The 27,480-nt window shown below is 40.6% G+C and overlaps 1 protein-coding gene across 2 annotated transcripts in view; it reads left to right on the top strand.

The window, feature by feature from the left end:
• Positions 1-2,396: 2,396 nt before the first annotated feature.
• Positions 2,397-27,480, top strand: part of igf2bp2a (insulin-like growth factor 2 mRNA binding protein 2a) — a 119,723-nt gene continuing 94,639 nt past the window's right edge. For both annotated transcript variants that reach the window (XM_062457416.1, XM_062457415.1), the window contains exons 1-2: positions 2,397-2,758; positions 3,830-3,890. In XM_062457416.1, coding sequence (XP_062313400.1) covers positions 2,584-2,758; positions 3,830-3,890 — 236 coding nt within the window. In that variant the 5' untranslated portion in view covers positions 2,397-2,583. The remainder of the gene's footprint in view (positions 2,759-3,829; positions 3,891-27,480) is intronic.

Genomic DNA, 27,480 nt, shown 5'->3' with positions numbered 1-27,480 from the left:
GGGTCTCTTTGGATTTGCATCCCTGTGGATTTAGAATATTACTAGTTTATAGCTCTATATACATCATCATTATATAATTTCCGTACAACACAATTTCTTTAGGAACTGTCTCTACTGCTCATCCCAAAAATTATTTTTGGACTTTTCTTTTGATATTTAAAATATTTTTTTAATAATATAATATTGTCTCTCAATGGAGAAGCAAGGTTATTGAACAGCAGCCTTCATGGCTCTTTCATTGTTGCTAACAGTCTTTTCTTTTTGCAGGTCGGTACTGAATATTGAAGTGTCACCCCTGCCTTTGGGTGATGAAAATGGTTTCGTAATATTTGACCAGGTGTCCTTTATTTTCTCAATTGCACATGAAAAATATGTGCATGAATTTTGGTAGTTAAATATAAAAGAAGAAAAAACTATTTCTTTGTTGATTACCATTGAGACCTCTCTTCCAACTTGTTTTAATTTGTATACACAGACGTGTGGTGCATTTACTGTTTTGTACAGAAGGTTCAAGTGTGTTGTGTAGAATATATTCTACTTATATTTTCCCTGTTGTGTTTACACGTTAGTCTGTGCAATAAACTCTGATTTCAGATATCAATTTCTGTGTTTTGCTTATGTGCCAGTGAGAGAACACCAAACTGCAAATGTTGTCATTATACAGCTTTGAAAAACGTCATTGCTTGAAGCCTTTGGGTATGGTAGCAATGGAGGGACAACGTCTCCCCCCACTGGTCATATCCTTTCCAATCTAAACCGATCCTAACCGCCAGTCAGACCCTCCAATGAGGGGAGTTGTTACTGTATCTTCTACCTTCTTCATGAAGAAATGCATAATTCATTTCATAAATGAAACTCTTCGACTGATTTTGAAACAGCTGTAAGAATTAGTTGGTTATAAAAATGCATAATGCGAATACAGTTTGTCATCAAAATAAATTGAAATAATCATTTTTGACAGTATGGGTAAGGCAGTATAAGGGCTCATATTTGTGTTGTGTGGTAGTGATTGTACTATGTAAAACATTACCTAAATGTGCCGGTGCAACGCAATTAATTACATATAAATAAAGCAAACCAGGTCAGAAGCCCGTGGAAGAACCATGTGGAAAGAGTCAGGGGCACTGAGAACTGCTATCGTCGTTCCCTCCACAACGGTTGGGTGGCAGTGACGTTCCGAGGCAGCCAGCCACAAGCCATATGAAGAAACACTGTCACAAACGCTCCTCCCACATGGTACAACCCTCCATGACACACTACCCATGTTCTTGTTCCAAAGTGCCTGGAACACAACACAAACAACCCTTACGTTAACTATGCTATGCCCACCACGGGTTGTGATCGACTTTACCGTCAATACCAATTAAAAGTTGTAAATATGTTATTCTAACATGGTTGCAATCTTCCCTAAAGGCATGCTAAGAATAGCCGCGACAAATGTTTCTCTCCCAAAAAATCTTAGATTTTGCACCATTAAGTGACTCGAGCCTATAATTAAATTAAAGTGGCAGAACTAAAATATTTACACTAAACTTTGTCTGCCTCATGGATACTAGCTGAAGACCGAAACAGTGTCCAATTTGATCAATTAAGCATTGTTAAATGTTTCAAAGAAATAGGCAAATGACTCTCATAAAGGTAGTTAATTAGTTTGTCTAGAATTTTATAAAATGCATAATATGTGTTAACATTACACCCCCCAAAATAAGTTACGTTTTACATCATGGTCCCTGGACAACTGAACCGGTCCTTGACGTTAATTATTTTTAACCTGATTTTATGGTTTTGGACCCAGATAGAGGATGGTCTTTGAGTGGATGAGCGAGGGGCTCAGTCATCATCACCACTTGACAGTTGACATATTGCAACGGCCCGTCTTGCAGCTAATATGACAGGTGAAAGAGTGAACATATAACACCCCTGTAATGTTGTGGACAGAATGTTTATGAGTAGGCCTACTATAATTTAGCCCACGCTTTCTTGTCACTTTCAGGCGACCATGCGGAAGCGCCACATGGCCTAGTGTCAAAGCAATGATCAGTAAATATCGAACTGTGACAACAGGTTCTTATCAAGAGACAGGATTAGGGTTAGCCTACCAGCCACGTTTCATTCCGAAGCCTATAGGCCTACACCAATCAATTGGCACCCTTTCTGATTTGTGCAGTAGAAATATTATTTAGTACAACATCTCCAGCTTTCTGGCCCAACCCTTGATGATAAAATTCTCCAATGATCTTGATGTCACTTCTATACCCTCCTGTGTGTATTGGCGGATGCACAGTTCCACAACCCCCCCCCCCCCCCCCCCTCCCGCACACACAAAAAGTATATATTTTAAGGGAGATTTTATTTAGAGGCGGTCCTTGTTGGCTCTAGAGTAACGTCGTAAGGACACTTTTTTCAATCCCAGTTAACAGAGTTTGACCAGGAGCGGAGTTGGAGCTGGGGGTCGTCTACATCTTGGGGGTGATAGCTGTTTTTCAGCAGATTTTTATTTTTTTATTTTCTTGTAATTTTTTCTACTCTACTTGGTTTCGTTTCCCCTAGACTTGAGTCCATGTCGAGATTTTCCTTTAGATCATGAACAAACTATATGTCGGGAATTTGAGTCCTTCGGTCACTGTCGAGGACTTGAAGCAGCTCTTTGGCGAGAGGAAGCTACCAGTGGCCGAGCAGGTTCTGCTTAAATCCGGTTATGCTTTTGTGGACTTCCCCGACCAGAACTGGGCCATAAAAGCAATTGAGACTCTCTCCGGTAAGTGCACATTTACTACACAAAAGGAATGATGCACTTAAGACAGACACAAGGCAGTCAGAGTTCAAAACTATTAGGCTAGTAGGCTAAAGAAATTTGAAATAGGCTAATTATCATCACCTTACCAGCATTTCACTCGGGACTCGGTTGGCTATTGCGCTCAGATCAGTGCCTGAGTTTAGATTAACACTCAGTCATGGTCATATAAAAATCGCGCAGATTATGGATCACATACACGAATAACTACACTTTACATGACAAAGGCAAACAGGCTAATTGCAATGTAGGCTAATTAACTCATGATGCCTGTATTGGTAGACTCTGATATAGTTAAGGGGCGCTACTTCGCAGTCACCCATTGGAATGTATGGGATGGTCTGATGTTCGGGTAGGCATAATTATTTTTCAGTTATTTTTTATCTTGATTTTATTGAAAAGAACCAACCAAAGTAACCGGAGAAAACGTATCAAAGCCATGTTCCTATGATGTCTGTGTATGTTTTTACGAGGTGTCTTGAAGGTAGGTGATGGGGGTCCGGAGGAACGAGATCATAAACAGGTAGCTGGGGGGACGAGGTGAGACTTCAATTCCGAGCTGCGCCAGGCTACTTAACATCATCGTAACGAAAAAGGAACACACGCTGTCGGTGAAACCTCGCAGTACAACGAATCACAACAACTTTATCCATAAGACGTACGCCTACCTATAAGAGAGAAAGTAATTCCTCTTTCGAACGCTCACCTCTTTCATCTGGCATTCTTAACTAAAAAACAAATTCTCATTGCAATGAGGCTTGTGGTGGGAGTGGAAAGCATGGCTGCCCACTCCCCATCGTAAGCTTTTTAAATGTGAGCTCGTGAAGCTTTTGGCGCCGATTCTCTGAAATGTAATAGATAAAGTTGCACATAGCTAATATTTTTATTTGATGGTAACCATGAAGTGTACCAAGATCATACAAAGGGTCAGTTTGACCCAAATTAAATGCATTGAGAATGATGAACCGTTAGTTAACAATTCCAACCTTCTTTTTTTTTTACTATAACGCTGTACTGTGCATTCCTCCCTTACAGGTAAAGTTGAATTACATGGAAAGGTGATTGAGGTAGACTACTCTGTTCCCAAAAAACTAAGGTAATGATGCTGTCCATCTGTTTTCTAACCCATATTTACAAAAATTGTCGTTAAAAGTATACATGACACGTAGAAAGGAAACATGCTTTTGTTGTTGCATTGGACACGTTGTGTTAATCGATATGCAGACTTCATGACAGTATTTTGTTTAACAAATATATTAAAAGTGTAATTTAAAGTTAGCCTAACTGTACTGAAGCATTGCTCTACAATTATGTCATGTTGGCCTGCGTTTAAAAAATGAGTGAGCAATTTGAAGCTAAACACTTCCTGTTTTGGTGCATTGTGTAAGTCCTCTTCATATTCCTATTTTGTGAAGGAAGTCTTTACAAGTTGCCTGCCACTACTCAACCTAGCAAACATATATATGTATTGATTAGTTAGTCATATCTTACATATATTTTATAGTCTGAATCCACTGGAGGACAGCGCAGTAAGTTGTGTTTTTATGAAGTGTCATGGTGATATAGGCCTTCGATTTATTCAGTAATTGGTAGAAACACTGCAATGTATTATGCGTTGCATACCGATCACAAAAGACCATGTGTGTGTGATAGAGAGATCTGTGTGTGCGCGTGCACATGTGTGTGTAAACTGTAAGTGATTGTTCCTTTAAGTGCCCAATAGCATTGTGTTACATAAGACTAGCCTCCTTCATTTATCCATCCACATGTAAGCAGCCTAAATGCTATATCCAACATAGTCTTACCGCCTGTACTTTTATCAGAATGAAAAATAAGCCATACACAGATGAACAATTAAATAGTTAGTATGGCACACAGAATAACTAAGCCGTTCAATGCTCAGAGATTTAGTGCAGTAGCAAATAGCCGTTGGTAAACATAAAGGTACATTGTTTACATAAAGGTAATGTACATTGTTTACATAAAGGTAAACAAACAAGACCCTTATGGAAGGTTAATACATGACCCAGGCTTAAGGTATTTCCTCGCCAACTTTCCCCCTTGCGTAAACTTTGGGTAGAATTTGCTTAATAATAGGACTATGAGAATTTCATTCGTGTGAAATGTACCTTCTTTTGTGACCTTGTCCGTTGGATGAACTTGAGAGAATAAAATGTTTGACATTTGAATTGATATCTTGAAATATAATAGATCAGATTAATATTTACAGTATGTAAGCGTATAACAAAGGCCCCACGCTGCTCTCCATGAAAGCTCGGCGTGTGCGTGACATGGAAGTGGTCACAGGTCTGATTGGAGAGCCTCATGGCTGCCATGATGCGGGGCCTGCCAAACATGGTTGCGGCCTGCAGCACTAGCGCTTTCATAGCGTGTAAGGAAAAATCGTGACACACGCCTTAAGTTGAAAGGAGAAAATATATTGTTATTAGATAGCAAAGAGAACACGCAGTTGAGAGGCCTCTCGGGGTTTAAATTTACGAACCTCGCACATACATGACATATGGATAGATAGAAGTCACAATATCAGTTCATAACATCAACATACCTTGTCAAATGGTTGGCTAATTTAGATATGTGTGTTAGTGGTGAGTTAAACTTTGTCAATATGCAGGATGTTTGGAACTTATTCCTTGTTTACTGGGATAATTGAAATATAATAGATTGTAAACCTACATTTATGGATTTACTCATAACACATTGATATTATATATTGCCAACTGCAATAAAGCCATGTTCCAGCATTGTATTTGGCAGGGGTTTTGTGACTATTGGGCAGTTTTGTCTAACTTGTTTTCAGTGTAATTTATTGCTTAATACTTGTCTTTTATTAATCAATACACCACCCCAAATCAGATCTGTCTCTTAGATTAAAATGTTCATAGCGTGCACTGCACAATTGACTGCATTTAAAGTAATTTGATAAATGTTGCTAATGGACTTCCGTCTTATTCAAAGCAATGTAATAAAACATTATTAAATTTATTAGAACATGTTCATTCAACAAGTCATTTGATCCCCTTATTGAAATCGATTTTATTTTAAGTGTCACCTCATTAAGAGTTATTTAAATTCTGATTGTTTCAAATATTTTTATAGAATGAAATCATTATTTTTTAATATGGGAGTCAGGTGGCTGAGCGGTTAGGGAATTGGGCTAGTAATCTGAAGGTTGCCAGTTCGATTCCCGGCCGTGCAAAATGACGTTGTGTCCTTGGGCAAGGCACTTCACCCTACTTACCTCGGGGAAATGTCCCTGTACTTACTGTACGTCGCTCTGGATAAGAGCGTCTGCTCAATGACTAAATGTAATGTAAATATTGTTCCTGTCTCAAAAAGATTAATGTTTTTTAATCATCATTGTTTTCTAAAACATTCAAAACGTTTTTTGAATGAAAATCATTTGTATTGGAGATTAAATAGTTTTTGAACGATTACCTTAAATGTGTGGTGCTTTCCTTTAAATATGCTTGATTATTAACAGCGTTAAGGATAATTATTTTATCACTTTATCACACTTATAAAACAAGTATTTACAATTCTGAAATGCAATTCTGAAGTAGAGTTTCAATTAATAATTCATAGTACAGTGAAGATGTAAATGTGCATCTATATTAAACTAATTTAAATTCACTAAGGCCTATATTGTTTTTCTAATTTGTGTTTAGTTTATACTAATTCGAGACAAGATTAAAAGGCAAGATTTTCCATTGAAGCATTATAGTAACGATTTTAGTTATTAAAAGTTAGTGCATCTCCACAACTTTATGATAAAGGGACTAATTATGTGTTCATGAATAAAATGTGTTGTATAATCATAATTTAAACTAAATATGAGATACATAACCATTACAGTCCATTTTGATAGAAAGAAATTGTTCAAATATAATTATAAATGATAAGAGAATTAGCCTTTTTATGAAGTGTTGTTTATTAGAGGTCCTGTTTTAATTTACTGTAAAGAACAATGCTACTGAAAAACTTCTCTGTTACTAGAATGATCATTTGTGGTTCGTCTCTAAAGGTTTGACCAGATGAATGGGTTTCATATTCTTACACTCATAAACTAAAGAAGTATTAGTTTATGTTCTTGAGTATATATATGTACACTGTAAACAATTTTTTGTCTGTGTGTGCGCGTGCACATGTGTGTGTAAACTGTAAGTGATTGTTCCTTTAGGTGCCCAATAGCATTGTGTTACACAAGACTAGCCTCCTTCATTTATCCATCCACATGTAAGCAGCCTAAATGCTATATCCAACATAGACTTACTGCCTGTACTTTTATCAGAATGAAAAATAAGCCATACACAGATGAACAATTAAATAGTTAGTATGGCACACAGAATAACTAAGCCGTTCAATGCTCAGAGATTTAGTGCAGTAGCAAATAGCCTTTGGCGTAGCTTAAAGGTAAACAAACAAGACCCTTATGGAAGGTTAACACATGACCCAGGCTTAAGGTATTTCCTCGCCAACTTTCCCCCTCGCGTATATGATATTATATATTCTTGAGTATATATATGTACACTGTAAAAACACACACATCTATAATAGGTGGGTAATATATATATATCTTTGATCAACGATCCAAAGTCTTTTTTTAATGTTTTTCAAGAATAAATCAAATGTCACAAAAACGCCCCCCCAAAAACAAGTTTTAAAAAGAATTCAGGGTTTCTGAAAGCTTTTATTGATGCAGTTTTGTATGTGACAACTGCATGTGCAGCGTTGTATAAAAAGGCTGAAGGTGGGAGGAAGGTCAACTGTTTGGGTCCAGAGGACGATGTTGACATGCAAGTTGAAGCTTTTGAGGCATGCATGTGTACTGTACTGTGCAGCTGGAGGGTTAGCACTGTGCGTGGCTGAGGGTGTGTTGTGCAGGCCACCTGAAAGACTACAGGACAGAGTCCATGCTGTGTGATTGATGTTTTTGTACATTAAGTCTTTTGGCTGTGGAGTGACTGGAGTACATTAAATAGGCAGTTACAGAAGGTAATGTTTTATTCTGAAGGATTATTTAAGGATTGTAAAGAGGTCAGTTTCAAAGACTTGATAAGCGGTAAATGTCTATGTGTTCCTGACAGAAGTGCTTATCAGGTACGTAAACAATCGGTAACAGACATATGATTAGTTATGACCCATTTGTAATAATGTATTTTCAAAGACATGAACAGAGAGAAACCTAAGCACAAAGGCTACAGATATACAGCACCTGTTTTAGGAGCTCTCATAATCATTGAAATAATCTCTGCTATCTATGGTCCGATGCTGAGTGTGAAAACAGGACTGTAATTCTGACTACATAAGCTTTACTCCTGGTAGAATGTATCAGCAATGTGTGTGTAGACCTCTGTGGAACTGCTGCATGCTTGCAGATGTGTGTTGGTGTGAGTTGGTAGAGCGAAATCTGATAGTCATCAGTTGATCCATTCTGAATCCATTAATGCTCCCGTGATGGTGGCAAGGGAGCTGTCTGTACTGCAGCCTCTGCTCGACGGAACCAGGACACACTCCTCTCGGGCATACCTTCTCCCCTACTCCTATCGTCCTGTCCTACCATCCTCTTTTCCTCCCCTTCTCCTCCTCCTGTCCTGACAGCATCCTCTCCTCCCTTTCTCCTCACCTCTTCCTATCCTATTCCCCTCTTGTCCTACCATCCTCTCCTCCTCTCCTCCTCCTGGCCTACCATCCTCTCTGCCTACCTTTTCCTCCCCTCCTCCAGTCCTCTTGTCCAATCAGCTTCTCCTCTGCTCCTCTTCCTCTCCTTCCATTCTCCTCCTTTTTCTCCTTTCTCCTTTTTCTCCTCCTGTGCCACCGTCAACTCTTCCTGTTCACCTACCTTCCTACCATCCTCTCCTTTTCCTCTCCTCCTCCTGTTTCCCTCTCCTCCTCCTCTTTTTAAATTTTAGGTATATGTTTATTGTATGCACCTTCCTGCCAAAGCAAATTCCTTGTCTGTGCAAACTTTCATGGCGAATAAATCCCATTCTGATTCTGATTCCCCTCCTGTCCCAGCACCTGGTCCAGTATGGCTCAGACTTGAATGAGTGGGAGGGGGAGTGGTCTGGTGATGCTGGCCAAACACAGCATGAAACGGAGGAGGAGAGCATAAGCTCTGCCGTTCAGAATCAGTCTGCATGCCGCCACATCTCTGTCCAGCGAAGAGATGAATCAAAACCGTTCCACAGAGCTATGGTAGAAAGAATCACTGAGGTGTTCAACGTTGACACATTCTCTGAGGTGTTAATGATCTTGCTTGCCAGCTATATTTACTTGACAGACTGTGGCAGACTGAATATATCAAGGAGCTTATGTCCAAACTGTGTTTGTCTTAAATACTGCGCATATAAGGGTTTGCGCCTCCCCCTTCTCCAAAAAGAAAATGAACACAGAGAGCTTGTTGGTTTGTGTTTCTTTTTTCAAGCAGTAATACATCACATTTACCAGCACAAATGTCTCCACAGCCTTGTGAAGGAGAACATTAGATGTGAGAGAATTGCAGATGCAGAGTATTCTGCCTCATAATCAATATAATAAAGGTGCTTCTGCTCCCTCATATGTTACAGTTCTATAAGGGTTTATGTCTGTTTGGCAGGGAACACAGGCTAAAGTGTGAATTCATACACGTATCATATAGAAGTTTATTTGACTCTTTATTCAAATGAAAATGCATTTTTCAAGTGGCAATTCAATGTGCAAATAAGAATTAAATGTGCAAATGACAATGCAATCCTCAATTCATTTACGTCACTTCCTCACTCAGTGACTTTGATAACATTGTACAGTCGGCACTTCACTTTGGCCACGCTGATTTTGTCAATAGGTGTGCTCGACTTCATGCAGCGCCGGTGGCGCCGATAGGCGGCTGACTTGAAGCAGTGCATGCCGGTTAGAATTTTTGTCCAACTTGAGAAGGCACCAACTGTCACTGTGATGTGTGTCATCAAAGTACCGCAAGAGCGATTCGAGAGCAGCCGGCTGGGTCAGCCAGCGCATCTTCTCCAGAGCAACTACACAGAGTCTGATGATGACACAGCGATTTCATATGACTGATGTTAACGCAGCAAACCACAGAAAGCAGAATACGTCCGATTGACGGCTCCGTTTTCAACTCCTGCCCCGACTGCAAGTGGAAACTAGCAGATCGGTGCATCCAGCCGCAGCCAATGTCGAAACGAGGAAGTGACGTCCTAACTGAAGACCCGCCTTGACGAGTCACTGACAGATTGCATTGCCATTTGAATTTTATAATTAGAAAAGTGCGTGGTGACAAGTAAATGTTAATGCAATAGACAGGGGCACTGTCTCGCTGCCACATTGAATGAATCGAGGATTACATTGTCATTTTTACATTGAATACCTATTTTTTACTTTTCCATTTGAATTGCGGATTGCATTGCCACTTTGCACATTGAATTGTCATTTGAAAAATGCATTTCAATTTGAACTAGAAAGGTAAATTTCCTGAAGAAAATGTGTGTGTTTGCTGAAAGCAGTTGAAACGATTGTTTTGATGGCTTGAATAGTGAAAAAGGTTTTACAAAAATTTTAAAAGAGGTATGTGCTTTAAAAACAAAATGGTGAGAAAAAGTGTTAAAAGTATATCTGTCATTGTTATGCATTGCGATATTTTCTTACTGTTGAAAATGGAGAAAAAATTGTGATGAAAAGAGTATCTTATTGACTTTCATACATTTTTAAGCGTTAAAAGTATGAAATAATGAAAGACTGAGAAACAGAAAAAAGTTAGAAAAATGAGCAAATATAGTGATGAAGAGTATATTGCATAACAGTTATCAATATCATAGCAGACAAAAGTATGTCAGCATTATGAAGGTGAAAAAAAGTGTTGCTTTGAAACCAAAATGGTGAGACAGTGTTAAAAGTATATCAGTCATTGTTATGCATTGCAATATTTTCTCACGGTTGAAAAAGGAGAAAAAAGAGTGATGAAAAGGGTATCTTATTTAATTTCATAAATGTTAAAGCGTTATGTTAGAGCTCAATGCTCTTAAGACAGTCACCCCCATCACCCTGTGTGACTCCCCAGTCAACACTGGAGTCCTTCCGCTTCCTGGGCACTATCCTCTCCCAGGACCTCAAGTGGGAACTGAACATCAGCTCCCTCACCAAGAAAGCACAACAGAGGATGTACTTCCTACAGCAGCTGAAGAAATTCAACCTGCCAAAGACAATGATGGTGCACTTCTACACAGCCATCAATGAGTCCATCCCCACCTCTATCACCATCTGGTACAATTTTGCCTCTGCCAAGGACAAGAGCAGACTGCAGCGTATCATCCGCGCTGCTGCGAAGGTGATCGGCTGCAATCTGCCTACCCTCGAGGGCCTGCACACCTCGAGGACCCTGAGGCGAGCAAGGAAGATTGTGGCCGACTCCTCCAAGCCTGGACACACTGTTTCAGCCACTCCCCTCCGGCAGAAGGCTGCGGTCCATCAGGACCAAAACCTCATGCCACACAAACAGTTTCTTCTCATCCGCTGCTGGCCTCTTCAACAAGGCCAAGGACTCACACTGACTTGACCACTTATCACTTTATCTGCACAAGACACCTTGCCATATTGCACTATGTTGCCCTATTTGTACTATAGCCATTTTACATTTTTAGCCCCTTAGTATGAGTTAGACTTGTACACTTCTTATTTAAGATTCTTATATGTTTAATGTGTGCACCTTCCTGCCACAGTAAATTCCTTGTCTGTGTGATGTTTCTTGGCGAATAAAACCCATTCTGAAAAGTATTAATAATTGAAAGACGTAGAAACAGAAAAAAGTTGGAACAATGGAACAGTGAAGAGCATTGGCCAATCGGATTGATTCCTTGTTTCTTGTAACGTAGCAACCGTTGGTCATTGTCAACATTTCTAACCTCCAATCTAGGTTTCAGTATCAAGATGGAGGAGAAACTAATCATGTGTGCCTGCACACCCAGTCCTGTTCAGACACTGAATTTAAAGATGACATAAATATAATAATCCATGGTGCAGGTTTGCCGATGTCATTGTCCCTGGTGAGTTTTTTTAATACTTTTAAATTCAATCTCGTCACATTACGTGACTTTGTTGTGCAACTGCAAAAGCTACTCTAACTCTGATTAAAATGCTGCTGCAAAAAGGCAGAACTATTGTGGGTAGTAGATAAGATCATGTTACATCTAGCCAGCGGATCATGTATGTAAAAGTGGTATTTGTACAGAACACCGTACTGTAGGCGTGAATAATGCATGCATGGTCATCATCGTCGTCCATCTTTAGCCGAAGCGAAGCTAGAGAGAGGATTCAATGGGAGATTTCCTACAGTAAGCTAGATCTACTAGCCTGGTCCTAACCAGACTCTCGTACATTGCATTTGTACAGAGAGTCTGGCCTCGCTCCATTGACAAGTGTTGACTTCCTTGTAGGCGGGTACTCTGTTGAAGTTTAAAACTATTGGATCTGCCCAGAGCCACTCTGATCTGCCATAACCAATCGCTAGCGTTCGCCTTAGCCAATTCCTTCACCACTACTGTAACAGAGCTAGCTGCCGTAGCTGGAAAATCAAACTGTTCCCGAACCCTGTGGGGAAGAGGGCCACAACATCATGGCCACCAACAAAACTCAGCAAAACTTGTTCTTGCTCCGGCTTTAGCTGTTGGATATTCGGCAGCGTTGCCACAACGGACCGAATGGCTTTGCTCGCATCTTTCTCCGCCGCCATTACGGGACTACAACACAAACTAGCGCACAACATCAACGTCATCGTTCTCAGCCACTCCCTCTGTTCGCTGATTCGCCGGTAGAAAATCAACCTGAAAAATCTGACTTACGTACCTCATGGCCAGACCTATGTACAGAAGCAAAAATAAAATTGAGCGGAAGTACGTAGGAGGGCAGAGCCAGGCTAAGATCTACTGCTTCAAATTGAAAACGGAGACGATATTTTGATTACAGACAAGTTCCTTAACCTCTGTTGTCAATATTGCAGATAAAAAGTAAATACTGTTACGAAGCATTTGTTAGTAGTTAACAAACGATAGACGTAGCCAGCTATGTGACCTGGTGTCGCCGTTCTATGGCAGCTATGATGACAGTCGTAGCTAGCGTTGTAAGCACTCGTCACTAGAATGGCCATAACTTTAAAACAAAACATATTTCTAATCTGTCTGCTGTTCTACATTGCCCACACAATTATGTATATATATCAACTCGAACATGGCCTGTATCTTGTATTGAAAGTGCTTGAAAATTAGCTTGTCTAATGTATGGTGGACTGAGAAAACATATTTGTCAAAGCGGAGCGAGCGGATGTCGTGGGAGAATTCCTACTGTTAGATTTACTGCTTCAAAGTAAAGACAAGTTTCTTTACATCTGTGTTCAATATCGTCAACTAAAAGTAAAAACGTTTCAGTTACGAAGCCTTTGGGCCCTATCTTGCACCCAGCGCAATTGACTTTGTCAACGACGCAAGTATCATTCCTAGTTTGCACTCGATGCAAAGTGGACTTTTCCCTCCACAGACGCACGTCGGTAAATTAGGGAATGACCTTGAGCTCCTGGGGGAGGTTCAGCGAAAAAAGGAGGCGTGTTCCGGCGCAAACATTCCCTGGTTATATTTTGCAGTTTCAGAAAAACAATTCCGCCACAGACCAGGAAAAACGTAGTCTATAGTCATGGTGCGTTATTCAGATGCTATTTTAAGGGCGCATGCTTGGCCCGTGCGTACTGCTGGCGAGGCCAGGGTCTTCTTCCTGCGAAACTATGACATTGTTTTGATTTATTGTATGGATGTGTTACATTTCTTTCATGTCAATGATTAAAAAGATTTTCATGAGAATTTCTTATGTATGTGAACTTGATTTGTATGGCCAAGTGTGCAGACTTGGGTTTACGTACTCGCAACATCGATCAAAATACAACTTGTATACAAAATACAAAACTGTTTAATAGACATACACGTTGGCATGTGTAAAAAACGTTTTATTATATTACTCAAAGTCTCTGCTAATCTGTCGATACGATAGGGAGTTCCAGCCGGGCTAGCTAGCTAGCTAGTTACCACAGAACGAAGTTATGTAATGTGACTAGACTGAATTTGAAAGTACAAACACCAACAACTTCGGCAACCTTGCGCCATGCATCGTTTTTTATTAACATCTCTGTACGAATACAGCTATGTATCGTACAGGACTGGGTAAGCAGCCACACAAACGATTAGTTTCTCCTCCACCTTGAAACCTAGAAAGCTAGAAATGTTCACCATGGTTGCTACGTTACGAGAAACAAGAAAACACTCAGATTGGCCATCGCTAGCGAAAATCACTCCTCATTTGTATACTGTTGAGAAAATCTCAACTCGGTCGCGTTGCGTCGCTACCCACAATGCACCACGCAAACGATTTGCCTGGCTCCATTGAAAATGAATGGAAAACATGTTGTCGCTCGCATCGCGTCGCTGCAGTGGACACGCACTGTAAGAACTGAAATACAATGCGGCAGAAGCTGAAAGCTGAACTGTTAAACAGAAGAAGAAGTAGGCCTAGGCTAGCTAGTCATAAAAATAATATTATAGTCTTAACCCTTGTGTTATCTTCGGGTCATTCTGACCCATCAGTCATTGTGACCCACCGTCGTATTGCGACAACTTTACCGCATACAAAAACAAAGTGAAGCATTTTCTTTTAACCGTTGGGCTACCCTAAGCGTTTCAGTCTGCACTCTAGGCTTTCACGTACACACCCATGTAAATCTCAGAAACGGCTTGAAAAAGTCATGAAACATAATCAGTGATATTGAAAAAAGTTGAATAGATATCAAAAAGCTGAATTATTTAAAAATAGTTTAGGGTTTTGTTAACATGTTAAAGTTTAAATGGTGGCTGTAGCTGAAGGATTGAGGAAGAAGAAGGATTTGAAAGTTGAAGAAGTTTAAGAGGATTGAGAGGATTTGAAAAAAAAACTCAATTGGAAAACCATGTTAAAAATATTATGAATATTGATTTAAATTAATTCAAGCATAAGAGGTACAAAGCTGAAAAGATATAGCAGTCATAGCCTGAAACTGCTGAATATTTTGATAGCTGAACAGTTTTAATAGCTGAAGATTTGAAGGCGCTGAAAGGTGTTGCGGAAGAAATAGAAGAAGAAGATTAAGAAGTTGAATCAAGATTCAAAGAATAATACTTGGAATGCTGAAGCAGCATTCCAACAATAATAAGTCGAATAAAGATTCAAAGAACAATACTTGGAATGCTGAAGCAGCATTCCAACAATAATAAAGAGAAACAGGAAAACAATAGTGAATAGAGAACTGTGGTCTATGCATCATAGACCACTGTAGTATGTGTTGCCCGGGCAACAGAGGCTAATGTCATGATGCTAATACGTGAAATAGTAGACTACTGTTTCCGAAAGTAGGTGTACTTCCTTAATAATATCAGCTTATATTGTACATTACACATCACAATTGTGTGTCATATCACAAAGTAAAATTAGTAAATAGTTATCACCCTGGCCTCTTTGCTTGTGGCGTTTCTGCAGCTGCCTTGCAGTAAAGCAGTTAGCTTAGCTATCTCACAGAAGTTAACAAGCTGCTAAACTAATGTTCTGCTAGAGATAGTCACGCAAGTTTTCGTGACGTTAGTGACGTAAGTAGCGTCATTGACTGTGGCTAGCAAGTTAGCCACCGTTAGCTTCACTTTTCGCCACAAAAACATAATTTCTACTTAAACCGTGCAACAGAACGTAAATCCCAATAGAAACAACTCAATCGCTACCAAGACAAAACCTTTGACACCTAGGTTGTCTATGTAGGCCAAATATTGACTGAGTTTTAGGGGCGCGAAAATAAACAATAATAATAATAAATATATATGTGAGGGAACAAAGGTTGTGTGCTCTTGCCGAAGGCAAGCACACCCAATAATATATATGTGAGAGAACAAAGGTTGTGCCCTTGCCGAAGGCAAAGCACACCCAATAATATATATGTGAGAGAACAAATGTTGTGCCCTTGCCGAAGGCAAAGCACACCCAATTATCTACAAAAGAAAACTATTCTACAGTACGTAAAACATGTACTGCAGTGTTCCATCCCCTGGCAAAAAAAAACAAACAAACAAAGCAAAATAAAGGATTGATTACTCTCCTACATTTCCATCAACCCTATCTTGTGGATTTGGCCACAAGTTGTCATCCACATCGCAATAGATGTTTTCATTTGACAAACATCTCTGAAAGAATCTCCAGGCATGGCGAATCCTGGCCTGACACTTGTCTGCCGTGATACAGTGTTGTAGTACTCAAGACCGGTCTCAAGACCACATTTTCAAGGTCTCGGTGTCGTCTCGGAATCGACCGTATTTTCACTCGGTCTTGACTTAGTCTCGGACACAGAGAACTCGGGATTTGAGGTCAAGACCACAACTGGAGGAATATCACTAAATTGCCTGTGCATTGTTTAACCCTTGTGTTATCTTCGGGTCATGCTGACCCATCAGTCATTGTGACCCACCGTCGTATTGCGACAAATTTACCTCATACAAAAACAAAGTGAAGCATTTTCTTTTAACCGTTGGGCTGTCTCAGACCCCCCACATTGCAAAGGTTAAAATATTTTTTACATTTTTTTTTTGTATTGGGTAAAATTGGGTAAACACAACCAGAATCAGAATGGGATTTATTCGCCATGAAAGTTACAACACAAGACAAAATGTACAACACGTTATAGCATGTGTATTCACACACATACTTGGTGCTATCTATCTTTACATTAGCGACAGTAACTCAGCTGTTAGCTGCAGAGCTAATGTTACCAGGGCTCTCAAGTTTTGAAGACAGGCAAGAGTGACATTCCCCCCCCCTCCCCTCAATTAATTAATTAATTGCTTTTTACCTGACATCTTTGAAAGACAGATGCGATGATTAATGCATCCATTGCCAGGATATAATTATAAAATATGACATGATTTTAAAAGTGACCTATAACATCAACTATGCAATACACTTAAATGTATTTAGTGCTAATAAAATTATTAAGCCTATTTGGAGAGAGATGTTTATAATGTAACAATATGTCAGTCATCGTGTGATAACGAAAATATGACTAGGCCTAGAATACTTGTTCCGAGCAGGTGTTGTCAGTGAACAGGCTGTAAAACTGTTGGCTAAGTTACAGACACATGAAAAACTGATGCTAATTATCTGTGAAACATTTTCTAACAGCAGTCAAGTTGTCATTGTTTGAGTCAAACAAGTTGTGAATTTGTTGTAACATTAAAACAGGTGATCATGACTTAGCCTACTCTGCTCAAAGTGATGCTCGAGCTCCAGTGGTTTCCTCTGTGGGTGAACGAAACTTTCGGAAGATGTTGTAGCAGAATCACGTGAACAATTCCAGGAAATGCTTTTTCATTGGTTGTTACGTTAAATCTTACCCAGATACAATAGTGCTATTTTCTGATTGGCTATTGTGTAGCCCCTTTCTGTTTTTTGATCGGTTGAGCGCTGCGGCATATTAAATATATTATAAATAGTTTTTCCGCGTGAGAAATACAATGTGACTTTCACGCTCAATGCGTGACACTTGACAGCCCTGTGTTACAGCCACATTCTAAGGGTAGCAAGCTAGGTAACCAAAAAGAGTAAAGCAACAAAATGATATAGCGTTAGTTAACTTACTTGTCCGAGGTTTGTAGCTGGACCATGGAGAGTTAATACTGATCCAGAATTTAATTTCAGCAAGGCCAGCTTTGTATTGGCTCAAGTTGAGGAAACAGTCATGGCTGAAATGTTTGGCGCCGACATACAAAACTTTGGGAAGTTGTGTCGGTGCATTTCCAGAGAAAATAAAATTAAGACACTGGGTCTTCAGAGGCTCGGATGAAGGAACTGTAAAAAGACTGTTTTCCTTTGTACATCCAAACTGAGCAAATGTAATGCTTCGTTCGTTTGCAAGCCATGATGTCTCTTGAGGATAAAACACTTGCACGGTCATAGCTCAGTTTCTTATGGGTGGGCCAGATTCTCTGGGCGGGCAAAGCAGAGAGAGGGGAGGTAACCTTCCTCCTTGTGACGTCACAAGGAGAGGATTTTCAAAACCGAGCGTTTGAGCTTACCTTTTCTCAAAGGCGGAGAAGAATACCCAGGGCTTGGTTTACACCTATCGAAATTTCTAGCCACTGGGGGACCAAAGTAGCCTGGCTCTGCCCTCCTACGTACTTCCGCTCAATTTGGATTTTGCTTCTGTACTAGGTCTGGGATTTCAGTGCATCAGTCGTTTTTCAGTCAGTTTTAAGAAAAAAAAGCTCTGTGGTGAAGGAGTTGGCTAAGGTGAACGCTAGCGATTGGTTATGGCAGATCAGAGTGGCTCTGGGCAAATCCAACAGTTTTAAACTTCAACAGAGTACCCGCCTTCAAGGAAGTTAACGCTTGTCAATGGAGCGATCCCAGACCCTCTGTACAAATGAAATGTACGAGGGTCTGGTTAGGACCAGGCTAGGACCAAAGGCAGGCTAGGGGAACTCATATTCATGTTAAATAACCTCCTAACAGTGGCGGTCCTAGCACATTTGGGCGAGTTTTTCACTTAGACCCCCCCCCCCCCCCCCCTGGCTCATACTACTAGCTTTTTCATAGACATTTTTTTCCTGATTTTGGTAAGTTTGAAACCAATCCGAAATGGGTAAAGCACCCGATTTATTTACTAATGTCAAGAAAAGTTGCCTGGAAACGTGCTCGCGGATACGAACAGGGGACGAGCACAAAAGGGAACATCAGCAAAGTGCTGATTTACCAGAGCTGAATGAGAACAAGGAGAAAGGGCTTGATAATCTACAGTTGCCTGCCTTTATTGCAAATGTTTGCACACATACATGATGGTGGTTTGTAGTTTGTTTTCCGTTATTTTAAAGCTGATTTAACCATTTTGTAATGAACGCTATTATGCTCATGGCATGACAAACGTAATTATAGCCTAATATAATTAGTTATAATATCGTGGCATGTTACGGCGTCATTATAGATTGTTGACATGTTATTCTGGAGCAAAGACGAAGATGTATAAATTATGTCTGATAACCACAATATTGTTATGGTCGTTATAACAAATATATTCTTAGAACTTTATGTCAGTTAACACCACAACAATGGCATTAACAATAAACTAGTAATAGTAAGCAACACTCATCATCATTATAATAGTAACATATGTAGACTTAATTTAGCTTGCTTTGCTGAGCTAGAACAACGACGGAGCCAGATATTCAAGTTTACAGTTTCTTTAATCCGACACAAAACTTAAGCTGTCAAACTAAAAACATGAAGCAAAAAGAGCAACGTATAGGCCTTCCCAGCTAAAACATGACGTTGCGGCAACGTTGCCAGTAAGTGCTCAGTTGGTAACCCGCGACGTTACCTTCTGGCAACGTCGTGGCAACGTCGTAGCAACGATATAAAGGGAATGTTGCCAGTTGGTCCCATGGACAACGTTGCCACGACGTCGTACCTTGGTCGGCTGGTTACGTTATTTTTAGACCCGTGGACAACGTTGCCGCGACGTCGTACCTTGGTTGGCTGGTTACGTTATTTTTTGGTCCCATGGACAACGTTGCCGCGACGTTGTACCTTGGTCGGCTGGTTACGTTATTTTTGGTCCCGTGGACAACGTTGCCGTGACGTTGTACCTTGGTCGGCTGGATACATTAATGTTGGTACCATTGGTTAAGTTGCCGTTTAGTCGCTCTTTGGTCGCAGGACAACGGATCTCGAGTGCAATATGGTTTATCCAGAGATGGAGATCACACTGGACTGCTCTCAGTTCTGACACTTTTGTAATGTAGCCATAGTCTACATGAATTTCAATCACACACAATATTAAATGTTGCACCCAGCACGTATAAATGTAGACAATGTATGTAATTCATGTGCAGCTCAGCTCCAGCATGTCATTGGTCATCAATTTTCTCATATGCAGGAACATAGCTTTAATAAATAAAAGACTGAATTTGGAATATAATTTAGTCTTTCATTCTTTACTATAAACATGTACAAAAGCAATCAATGTGTGATGTGTAACATGATTAAGCAAACATTCTTTGTACAGCACACCAAAGCTGTATGACAAACAATGCAAATTTGTGCTCCAATAATTTTGTAATACAAAATTGTTAAATGTGACCAAAAGGTAAGCGACTCTTAAGAGTTTCATTTCCAAAGACAAGTCATCACAGATTATTACAATTCTTCCTTAGCAAACCTGCCCCTCAGTCTGCCCCACTTTGCGCATGCCCATTTCAAGCATCGCTGATACTGGGGTTTCAGAAGAGATTTTGCAGTGGCTCAACCGTCTTGTACGCATTGGATTTCAACTGGAAATTAGCTACTTCAAAGGTGAGTTTCTTTACAGAAATAGTTTTAAATATATAAACGTATTTTCAGAAATTGGATGGGGCATGCTATAACGTATAGGTTTGAAATTGAGGCTATTAGCCTAGTTATCTGCTATCAGATTCACATTGTTTACGTTAGGATTTCGCTAGCTAGATCTGAGAGGCAGTTAGAACCGAAACTGTACTGTACTGTAGCTAGTGGTACGTGCCAGTGGAGCGAGTGGTACGTGACAGTGGCTAGTGGTACATGCCAGTGGAGCGAGTGGTACGTGACAGTGGCTAGTGGTACGTGCCAGTGCCTCTACTGGCACCTAGTGGTACGTGCCAGTGGAGCTAGTGGTACGTGACAGTAGCTAGTGGTACATGCCAGTGCCTTCGCTGGTACATGACAGTAGCTAGTGGTACGTGACAGCGCCTCCACTGGTACATGACAGTTACTGTTCTGTTGATAGTGGTACGCAAGTGTCTCGTGGCAGTTGCATTGGGTGTCTTGCAGCTTTTGTTTACAGTCATGTAACTGCCCCGCGGCCATTTTAGAATAGGAGAACAGGCTATAAACTTTTATTTAAAAAAATAAGTTAAACTGTTCGTGCTAATAGACTCCAAACCATACTTTTGATGTCTCACTACAAGCTCACCATACAAAGTAGTCGATTTAGACATTATATTGCATATAGTGTAATGGTGTGACTGTAATGTAAAGCAGACTTGTACACACGTAATGAATTAGTAACAAATTATCTTACTCAGAGTAACTGAATTTAAGCGTGCACATGAGCCACCGTTGTAGACTCTCCTACGTCTCTAATGCACATCGTTGTGTTGTTATCAGCACCTCCTAGTGGCGTATATCATTAATTGTAATAACTGAAGTCAATATAGGTAGCCTACATTTGCATTTCGATACTTTGAGTAAATATAGTTGTTAATACTAGTTCATTATTTTCATATGAAGAACCATGTCAATAAATGACACCCTATGATTGCAAATGTACTTTCTGGGTATTATACATATTGGAAACTACAAACTCTCCTGGATACAAATCTGTTTAAATCACTCAAATATCTTTATCACAACTGAATTTACATCATTTTAAAGTCGACCTGTGTCAAAAAGTGATAGGGGAGAAAATAATTTTGTTCGTAATGACGTTGTGAATGTAAATGTCAGTTTAGGCTACATGAATAACTTCTCAGCAAGTTATTTCATTGATCAGTTGTTATGGGCTGCTGCAGCACTCAAAAGAGCAGGCAAACTAAGCATTTGATTTGACATGGCTTGAAAATCTTGCTAGCTGACATGTCCAAAAACCGTTGAAATTAACAGTTTTTCATCAGTAATCATATACTTTTTGTACATTACAATGAAGTTTAGGGTGTTAACTATACAAAACATCAAAAAGCTCAATTTTGACAGAAAACGATTTTCGATATTTTATGGCTTATAGCCAACAATGAGCGGCCGCGACATCCACGGGTTTCCGCAGGCCGCCACACATATTTAAAAAATAAAAGTTTATAGCCTGTTCTCCTATTCTAAAATGGCCGCAGGGCAGTTAGGCTACATGACAGTAAACAAAAGCTGCAAGACACCCAATGCAACTGCCACGAGACACTTGCGTACCACTATCAACAGAACAGTAACTGTCATGTACCAGTGGAGGCGCTGTCACGTACCACTAGCTACTGTCATGTACCAGCGGAGGCACTGGCATGTACCACTAGCTACTGTCACGTACCACTAGCTCCACTGGCACGTACCACTAGGTGCCAGTAGAGGCACTGGCATGTACCACTAGCTACTGTCACGTACCAGTGGAGGCACTGGCAGGTACCACTAGCCACTGTCACGTGCCAGTGGAGGCACTGGCATGTACCACTAGCTACTGTCACGTACCACTCGCTCCACTGTCACGTACCACTCGCTACAGTACAGTTTCGATTCTAACCGCTACTGCTAGATCTAGGTACTACCTCGAGGTAATAGGTTAAACCCTCCAGAAAGTTATGTTGAAATACTGAAAATGCATACATCAAAGTTTAGCGTCTCACAAATCACCCACAAAAGAATCAGTGAAAATAAACGTTCAGAACTGTTAGGAAAAACCTTGTCCCAAAATAGTTTATTTAGCCCTGAATTTTCAAAGACTGGAGCTAGTGTGGCTGATCACGTTTTGATCACAGTCGGTCATGGCATGCACAGCAATGGCGTCTATAAAAGTATCATGTCACTAATTTTTCCAATTTGTACATGACATCTGTTTTTGGATAAGTTTATTCGTTTTAACCTTTAGATGCGTGAGTTCTAAATATTTCCGACGCTTCCGTTATTTTTCCAAAACGGCAGCTAGGTAGCTTTAATTAGCTTCCGTTACCTAGCAACCTAGCATAATACTCGTAGCAATGCTACTACCTGCTAGTGTTACTTGTTAGCCTACAAATTGTAAATTTTGAAGCCATACTATAGCGTTTGTCATATAGTTTTTGTCTATCGGAAAATAGTCGGTTGGAATCTGTGGGGCCCTGCTTTCGAACGATCACATATGTGCAATGCTACGCCGTTTATAACAGTGACAATAATTGTATGAGCCATGGCAACCCTAAAGGCTATGTTTTGAAGCAAAAGCATGACCTAAAACTTTTGCATCACCAGATGCCATACCCCTAGATGTCAACTCTGGTCTGGTGGAGGTGAACCCATTGGGGGCCCAGGAAAACAGCTGGCAGCCAGGCAAGTGCAAATATAAGACACCAAAAAATACTCAAAGCTTCTCAATAGCATTGCCAACTCATTGTAAGGCATACCTAAGTTGTTCTGATCGTGGCGGGGGGATACATATTTGTCAAAACAACAAATGTTGTCATACTAATGCTTTGTATACAACCATTCAAGGTAACATTTGTTATTTACATCAATGTTACAGCTAATCTAGAAGAACCACAGTGTATGCCAATCATGCTAACTCTTGTAAACTTGTTTTACTTGTCTTTAATGACAGACACATTACAGGTTATGCTCCGGAAGATGGAGACATTAGAGGAGAACCAGCGAGAGGCTCTCCTATTCAGGCGACTACAGGGCAGACACACGAGAGGTGCCAGTGATGGACCTACAGGTGGCCCAAACACAGGCTGAACTCCAAGACCTTGAGGAGCGCCTTAACCCTTGTGTTATCTTCGGGTAATTCTGACCCATCAGTCATTGTGACCCACCGTCGTATTGTGACAGATTTACCGCATACAAAAACAAAGTGAAGCATTTTCTTTTAACAGCAAGGCTGTCTCAGACCCCCCACATTGCAAAGGTTAAAAGAAAATTATTTTAATTTGTTTTTGTATTGGGTAAAATTGGGTAAACACAACGATGGTTCGTTATGAACCTTTGGGTCATGTGACCCGAAGGCAGCACGAGGGTTAAGGTGCTGGAGTGGCGAAAGAGACTGGTAAGTGTTTGGAGATGCCATGAACTATGGCTTACACGCAGCGTTCAACGTTCACATTGGTGCTGACAATAAGTTCATGACTTCTAATTCCAGACGCTGTGATGAAGTGGAAGACGGGACTGAGAGAGAAAGCTGTGGAGCTCCTCATAGAGGAGACACTCAAACACACCCCGGCAGCCCATTCAAAACAAGCCAGGTGAATGAATCATGATTGCAGCTTCCATATCCAACCTTTCACATGGCTATGTGACAAAAGTTTTGATGATGTATATTATTTTAGATGTGATTTTTTTATGACTTGTATAGCCCCTTTTTACACGTGCCATTATGTTGATAGAACACTAGCTTATTTTGTGCTTCATTGTCAGAGCCAACAGACAGGACCTGTAGCGGGGACTGGCAGAAGATTTTAATTCACTGTTTGGCACTTTGTTTGAAATAAAATGACAATGTCACATGGAAATGCTGCCTTGTTTATGATTAGCTGGAGTTAGGCTACCCATCACACAAACATAGTCCTCCTAAAGCTGGCTACCATGTAGCCTATTATACAAGAACAAGTAGCATTTTGGGCAAATGAGGTCTGCATATGAACCACCCCAATATAAGCAGTAGAATTGAGAAATATAGGTTACTTAGTTAACGTTGCAGTTACCGACTGGCAACGTCACAAAATTATGTTGCTAGGAGGTCGCGGTTACGGACTGGCAACATCGGAAAATGACGTTGCTAGGAGGTCACGGTTACAGACTGGCAACGTCGGAAAATAACGTTGCCACGACGTCGCGGTTACGGACTGGCAACGTGATTTTGTGACGTTGCCGTTACCTCATGGCGTCTTTCACTTCCCACGTTGCCGCAACGTCGCCAAAGACATTGCGGCAACGTATGTTTTGTCATCGAATGACGTTGCGGCAACGTAAGGGCAACGTAACTGTTAGCTGGGTTGCACGTATAATACTACATTACTAATAGTATTGATTTTCGTAAAGTTCACATGTTCACATGCTTCTTGATCGGACTTGTACCACATTCTGACAGTTTTCTGCAATGCCTTAGCTCCAGCTCACAAGCTCGCGACTGTTTGTCGCGAAGTAAACCGACAAAACAGGTGCGTTTTATTAAGGCTCAAAGAATTTCAACCATCCTTTATTTGACAAACATGAAAAGAGCAAGGTGCACACAAATGTGGCGCAAGCTATTGCTAATAAACAAGCTAGCCGAGAAGAAATGTCCAGTCGCCCACTTGCCAGATGGCGAGACAAGCTGAATGAAGAACAGCGGCAAGCTGTTCTGCTCCTCGCCTTCCATAAAGCTAAACACGCACGTCCCATGTCTTCCTATTCTGAAGATATTGAACTGTCCAGGAGTAGCCTAAACATTGGAATGTGTACAGAACAAAAATGTGTGAGTACCAAACACCATCTCCTGGTACTCACCTGAGTAACACACTGAAAACGTTATGTGCACCTCTGCGCATATCTACACCCAGCTAACACAGTTACGTTGCCCTTACGTTGCCGCAACGTCATTCGATGACCAAACATACGTTGCCGCAACGTCTGTGGCAACGTCACAAAATCACGTTGCCAGTCCGTAACCGCGACGTTGTGGCAACGTTATTTTCCGACGTTGCCAGTCTGTAACCGCGACCTCCTAGCAACGTTGTTTTGTGACATTGCCAGTCCGTAACCGCGACCTCTTAGCAACGTAATTTTGTGACGTTGCCAGTCCGTAACTGCAACGTTAATTAAGTAACCTATATTTCTCAATTTTACTGCTTATATTGGGGCGGTTCATATGCAGACCTCATTTGCCCAAAATGCTACTTGTTCTTGTATAATAGGCTACATGGTAGCCAACTTTAGGAGGACTATGTTTGTGTGATGTGTAGCCTAACTAAAGCTAATCATAAACAAGGCAGCATTTCCATGTAACATTCAGTCATTTTATTTCAAACAAAGTACCAAACAGTGAATTAAAATCTTCTGCCAGTCCCCGCTACAGGTCCTGTCTGTTGGCCCTGACAATGAAGCACAAAATAAGTTAGTGTTCTATCAACATAATTGCACGTGTGAAAGGGGCTATACAAGTCATAAAAAATCACATCTAAAATAATATACATCATCAAAAAAATATTATGGGATTCTAGTTTTTTGTCACATAGCCATGTGAAAGGTTGGATATGGAAGCTGCAATCATGATTCATTCACCTGGCTTGTTTTGAATGGGTTGCCGGGGCGTGTTTGAGTGTCTCTGCTATGAGGAGCTCCACAGCCTTCTCTCGCAGTCTCGTCTTCCACTTCATCACAGCGTCTGCAATTAGAAGTCATGAATTTATTGTCAGCACCAATTTGAACATTGAACGCTGCGTATAAGCCATAGTTCATGACATCTACAAACACCTACCACTCTCTTTCCGAACTCCAGCACCTTAAGGCACTCCTCAAGGTCTTGGAGTTCAGCCTGTGTTTGGGCCACCTGTAGGTCCATCACTGGCACCTCTTCAGTGTGTCTGCCCTGTAGTCGCCTGAATAGGAGAGCCTCTCGCCCGTTCTCCTCCAATATCTCCATCTTCCGGAGCATAACCTGTAATGTGTCTGTAATTAAGGACAAGTAAAACAAGTTTACAAGAGTTTGCATGATTGGCATACACTGTGGTTCTTCTAGATTAGCTGTAACATTGATGTACATAACAAATGTTACCTTGAATTGTCTTTGCCCAAGATGGTACAGCTGAATGGGGTATACAAAGCATTAGTATGACAACATTTGTTGTTTTGACAAATATGTTCCCCCCCACGATCAGAACAAATTAGGTATGCCTTACAATGAGTTGGCAATGGTTTGAGTATTTTTTTTGAGTGTCTTATATTTGCACTTTCCTGGCTGCCAGCTGTTTTCCTGGGCCCCCTATAGGTTCTCCTCCACCAGACCACAGTTGACACCTAGGGGTATGGCATCTGGTGATGCAAAAGTCATGCTTTTGCTTCAATACATAGCCTTCAGGGTTGCCATGGCTCATACAATTATTGTCACTGTTATAAACGGTCATTCATTACTTTACCATCATTTCCAAGGGACACAGTGCTAGTGATGGTGGTAGGATCATCTGTACAGAAATGAAAGTGGAATGTAGTTTATGTACATAGTATTAGCAAATTAATATTGATATTAAAGGAGTAGCACCGCACATATGTGATCGTTCGAAAGCAGGGCCCCACAGCGTAGCGTCGCACATGTGTGATTCTGAACATTCCAACTTTTTTCTGATAGAAAAAAAACTATATGACAAACGCTATAGTATGGCTTCAAAATGTACAATTAGTAGGCTAACAAGTAACACTAGCAAGTAGTAGCAGTGGTACGAGTATTATGCTAGGTTGCTAGGTAACAGAAGCTAATGAAAGCTACCTAGCTTCCGTTTTGGAAAAATAACTTGTGGAAGCGTCGGAAATATTTAGAACTCGCGCACCTAAAGGTTAAACCCAGTAGCGTTTTTTTTTTTTGGGGGGGGGGCGGGGGGGGGGGGCAATAAACAGAAAGCAGCACTTCGAAACTGGGCAAAACAACCACCACTACTTTATTTAAACAACTATGTATTTAAGAAGAGCAAGACAATACGATACTAAATTCAAGTTACAAACATCACAAGATAATGAGGATATCGTTTTTTTTTTACTATATCCTCCCATCCACTACCAAAAAGCATGTTAACTAGCTACTTGAACATCCAGCCAGCCAACTCCGTTTCGCATAAAGAGCAGGTAAGCCCTGGTTGTACTAGTAGCTTCGTCCCCGGTCACTAGCCTTCTGCTTCGTCCTCGGTCACTGGCCT

This window comes from Osmerus eperlanus, chromosome 3 (genome assembly GCF_963692335.1).
Source record: "Osmerus eperlanus chromosome 3, fOsmEpe2.1, whole genome shotgun sequence".
Taxonomy (NCBI): domain Eukaryota; kingdom Metazoa; phylum Chordata; class Actinopteri; order Osmeriformes; family Osmeridae; genus Osmerus; species Osmerus eperlanus.
Note: the sequence above shows the minus strand (reverse complement) of the source record. Positions and strands in the feature narration are given on the sequence as shown.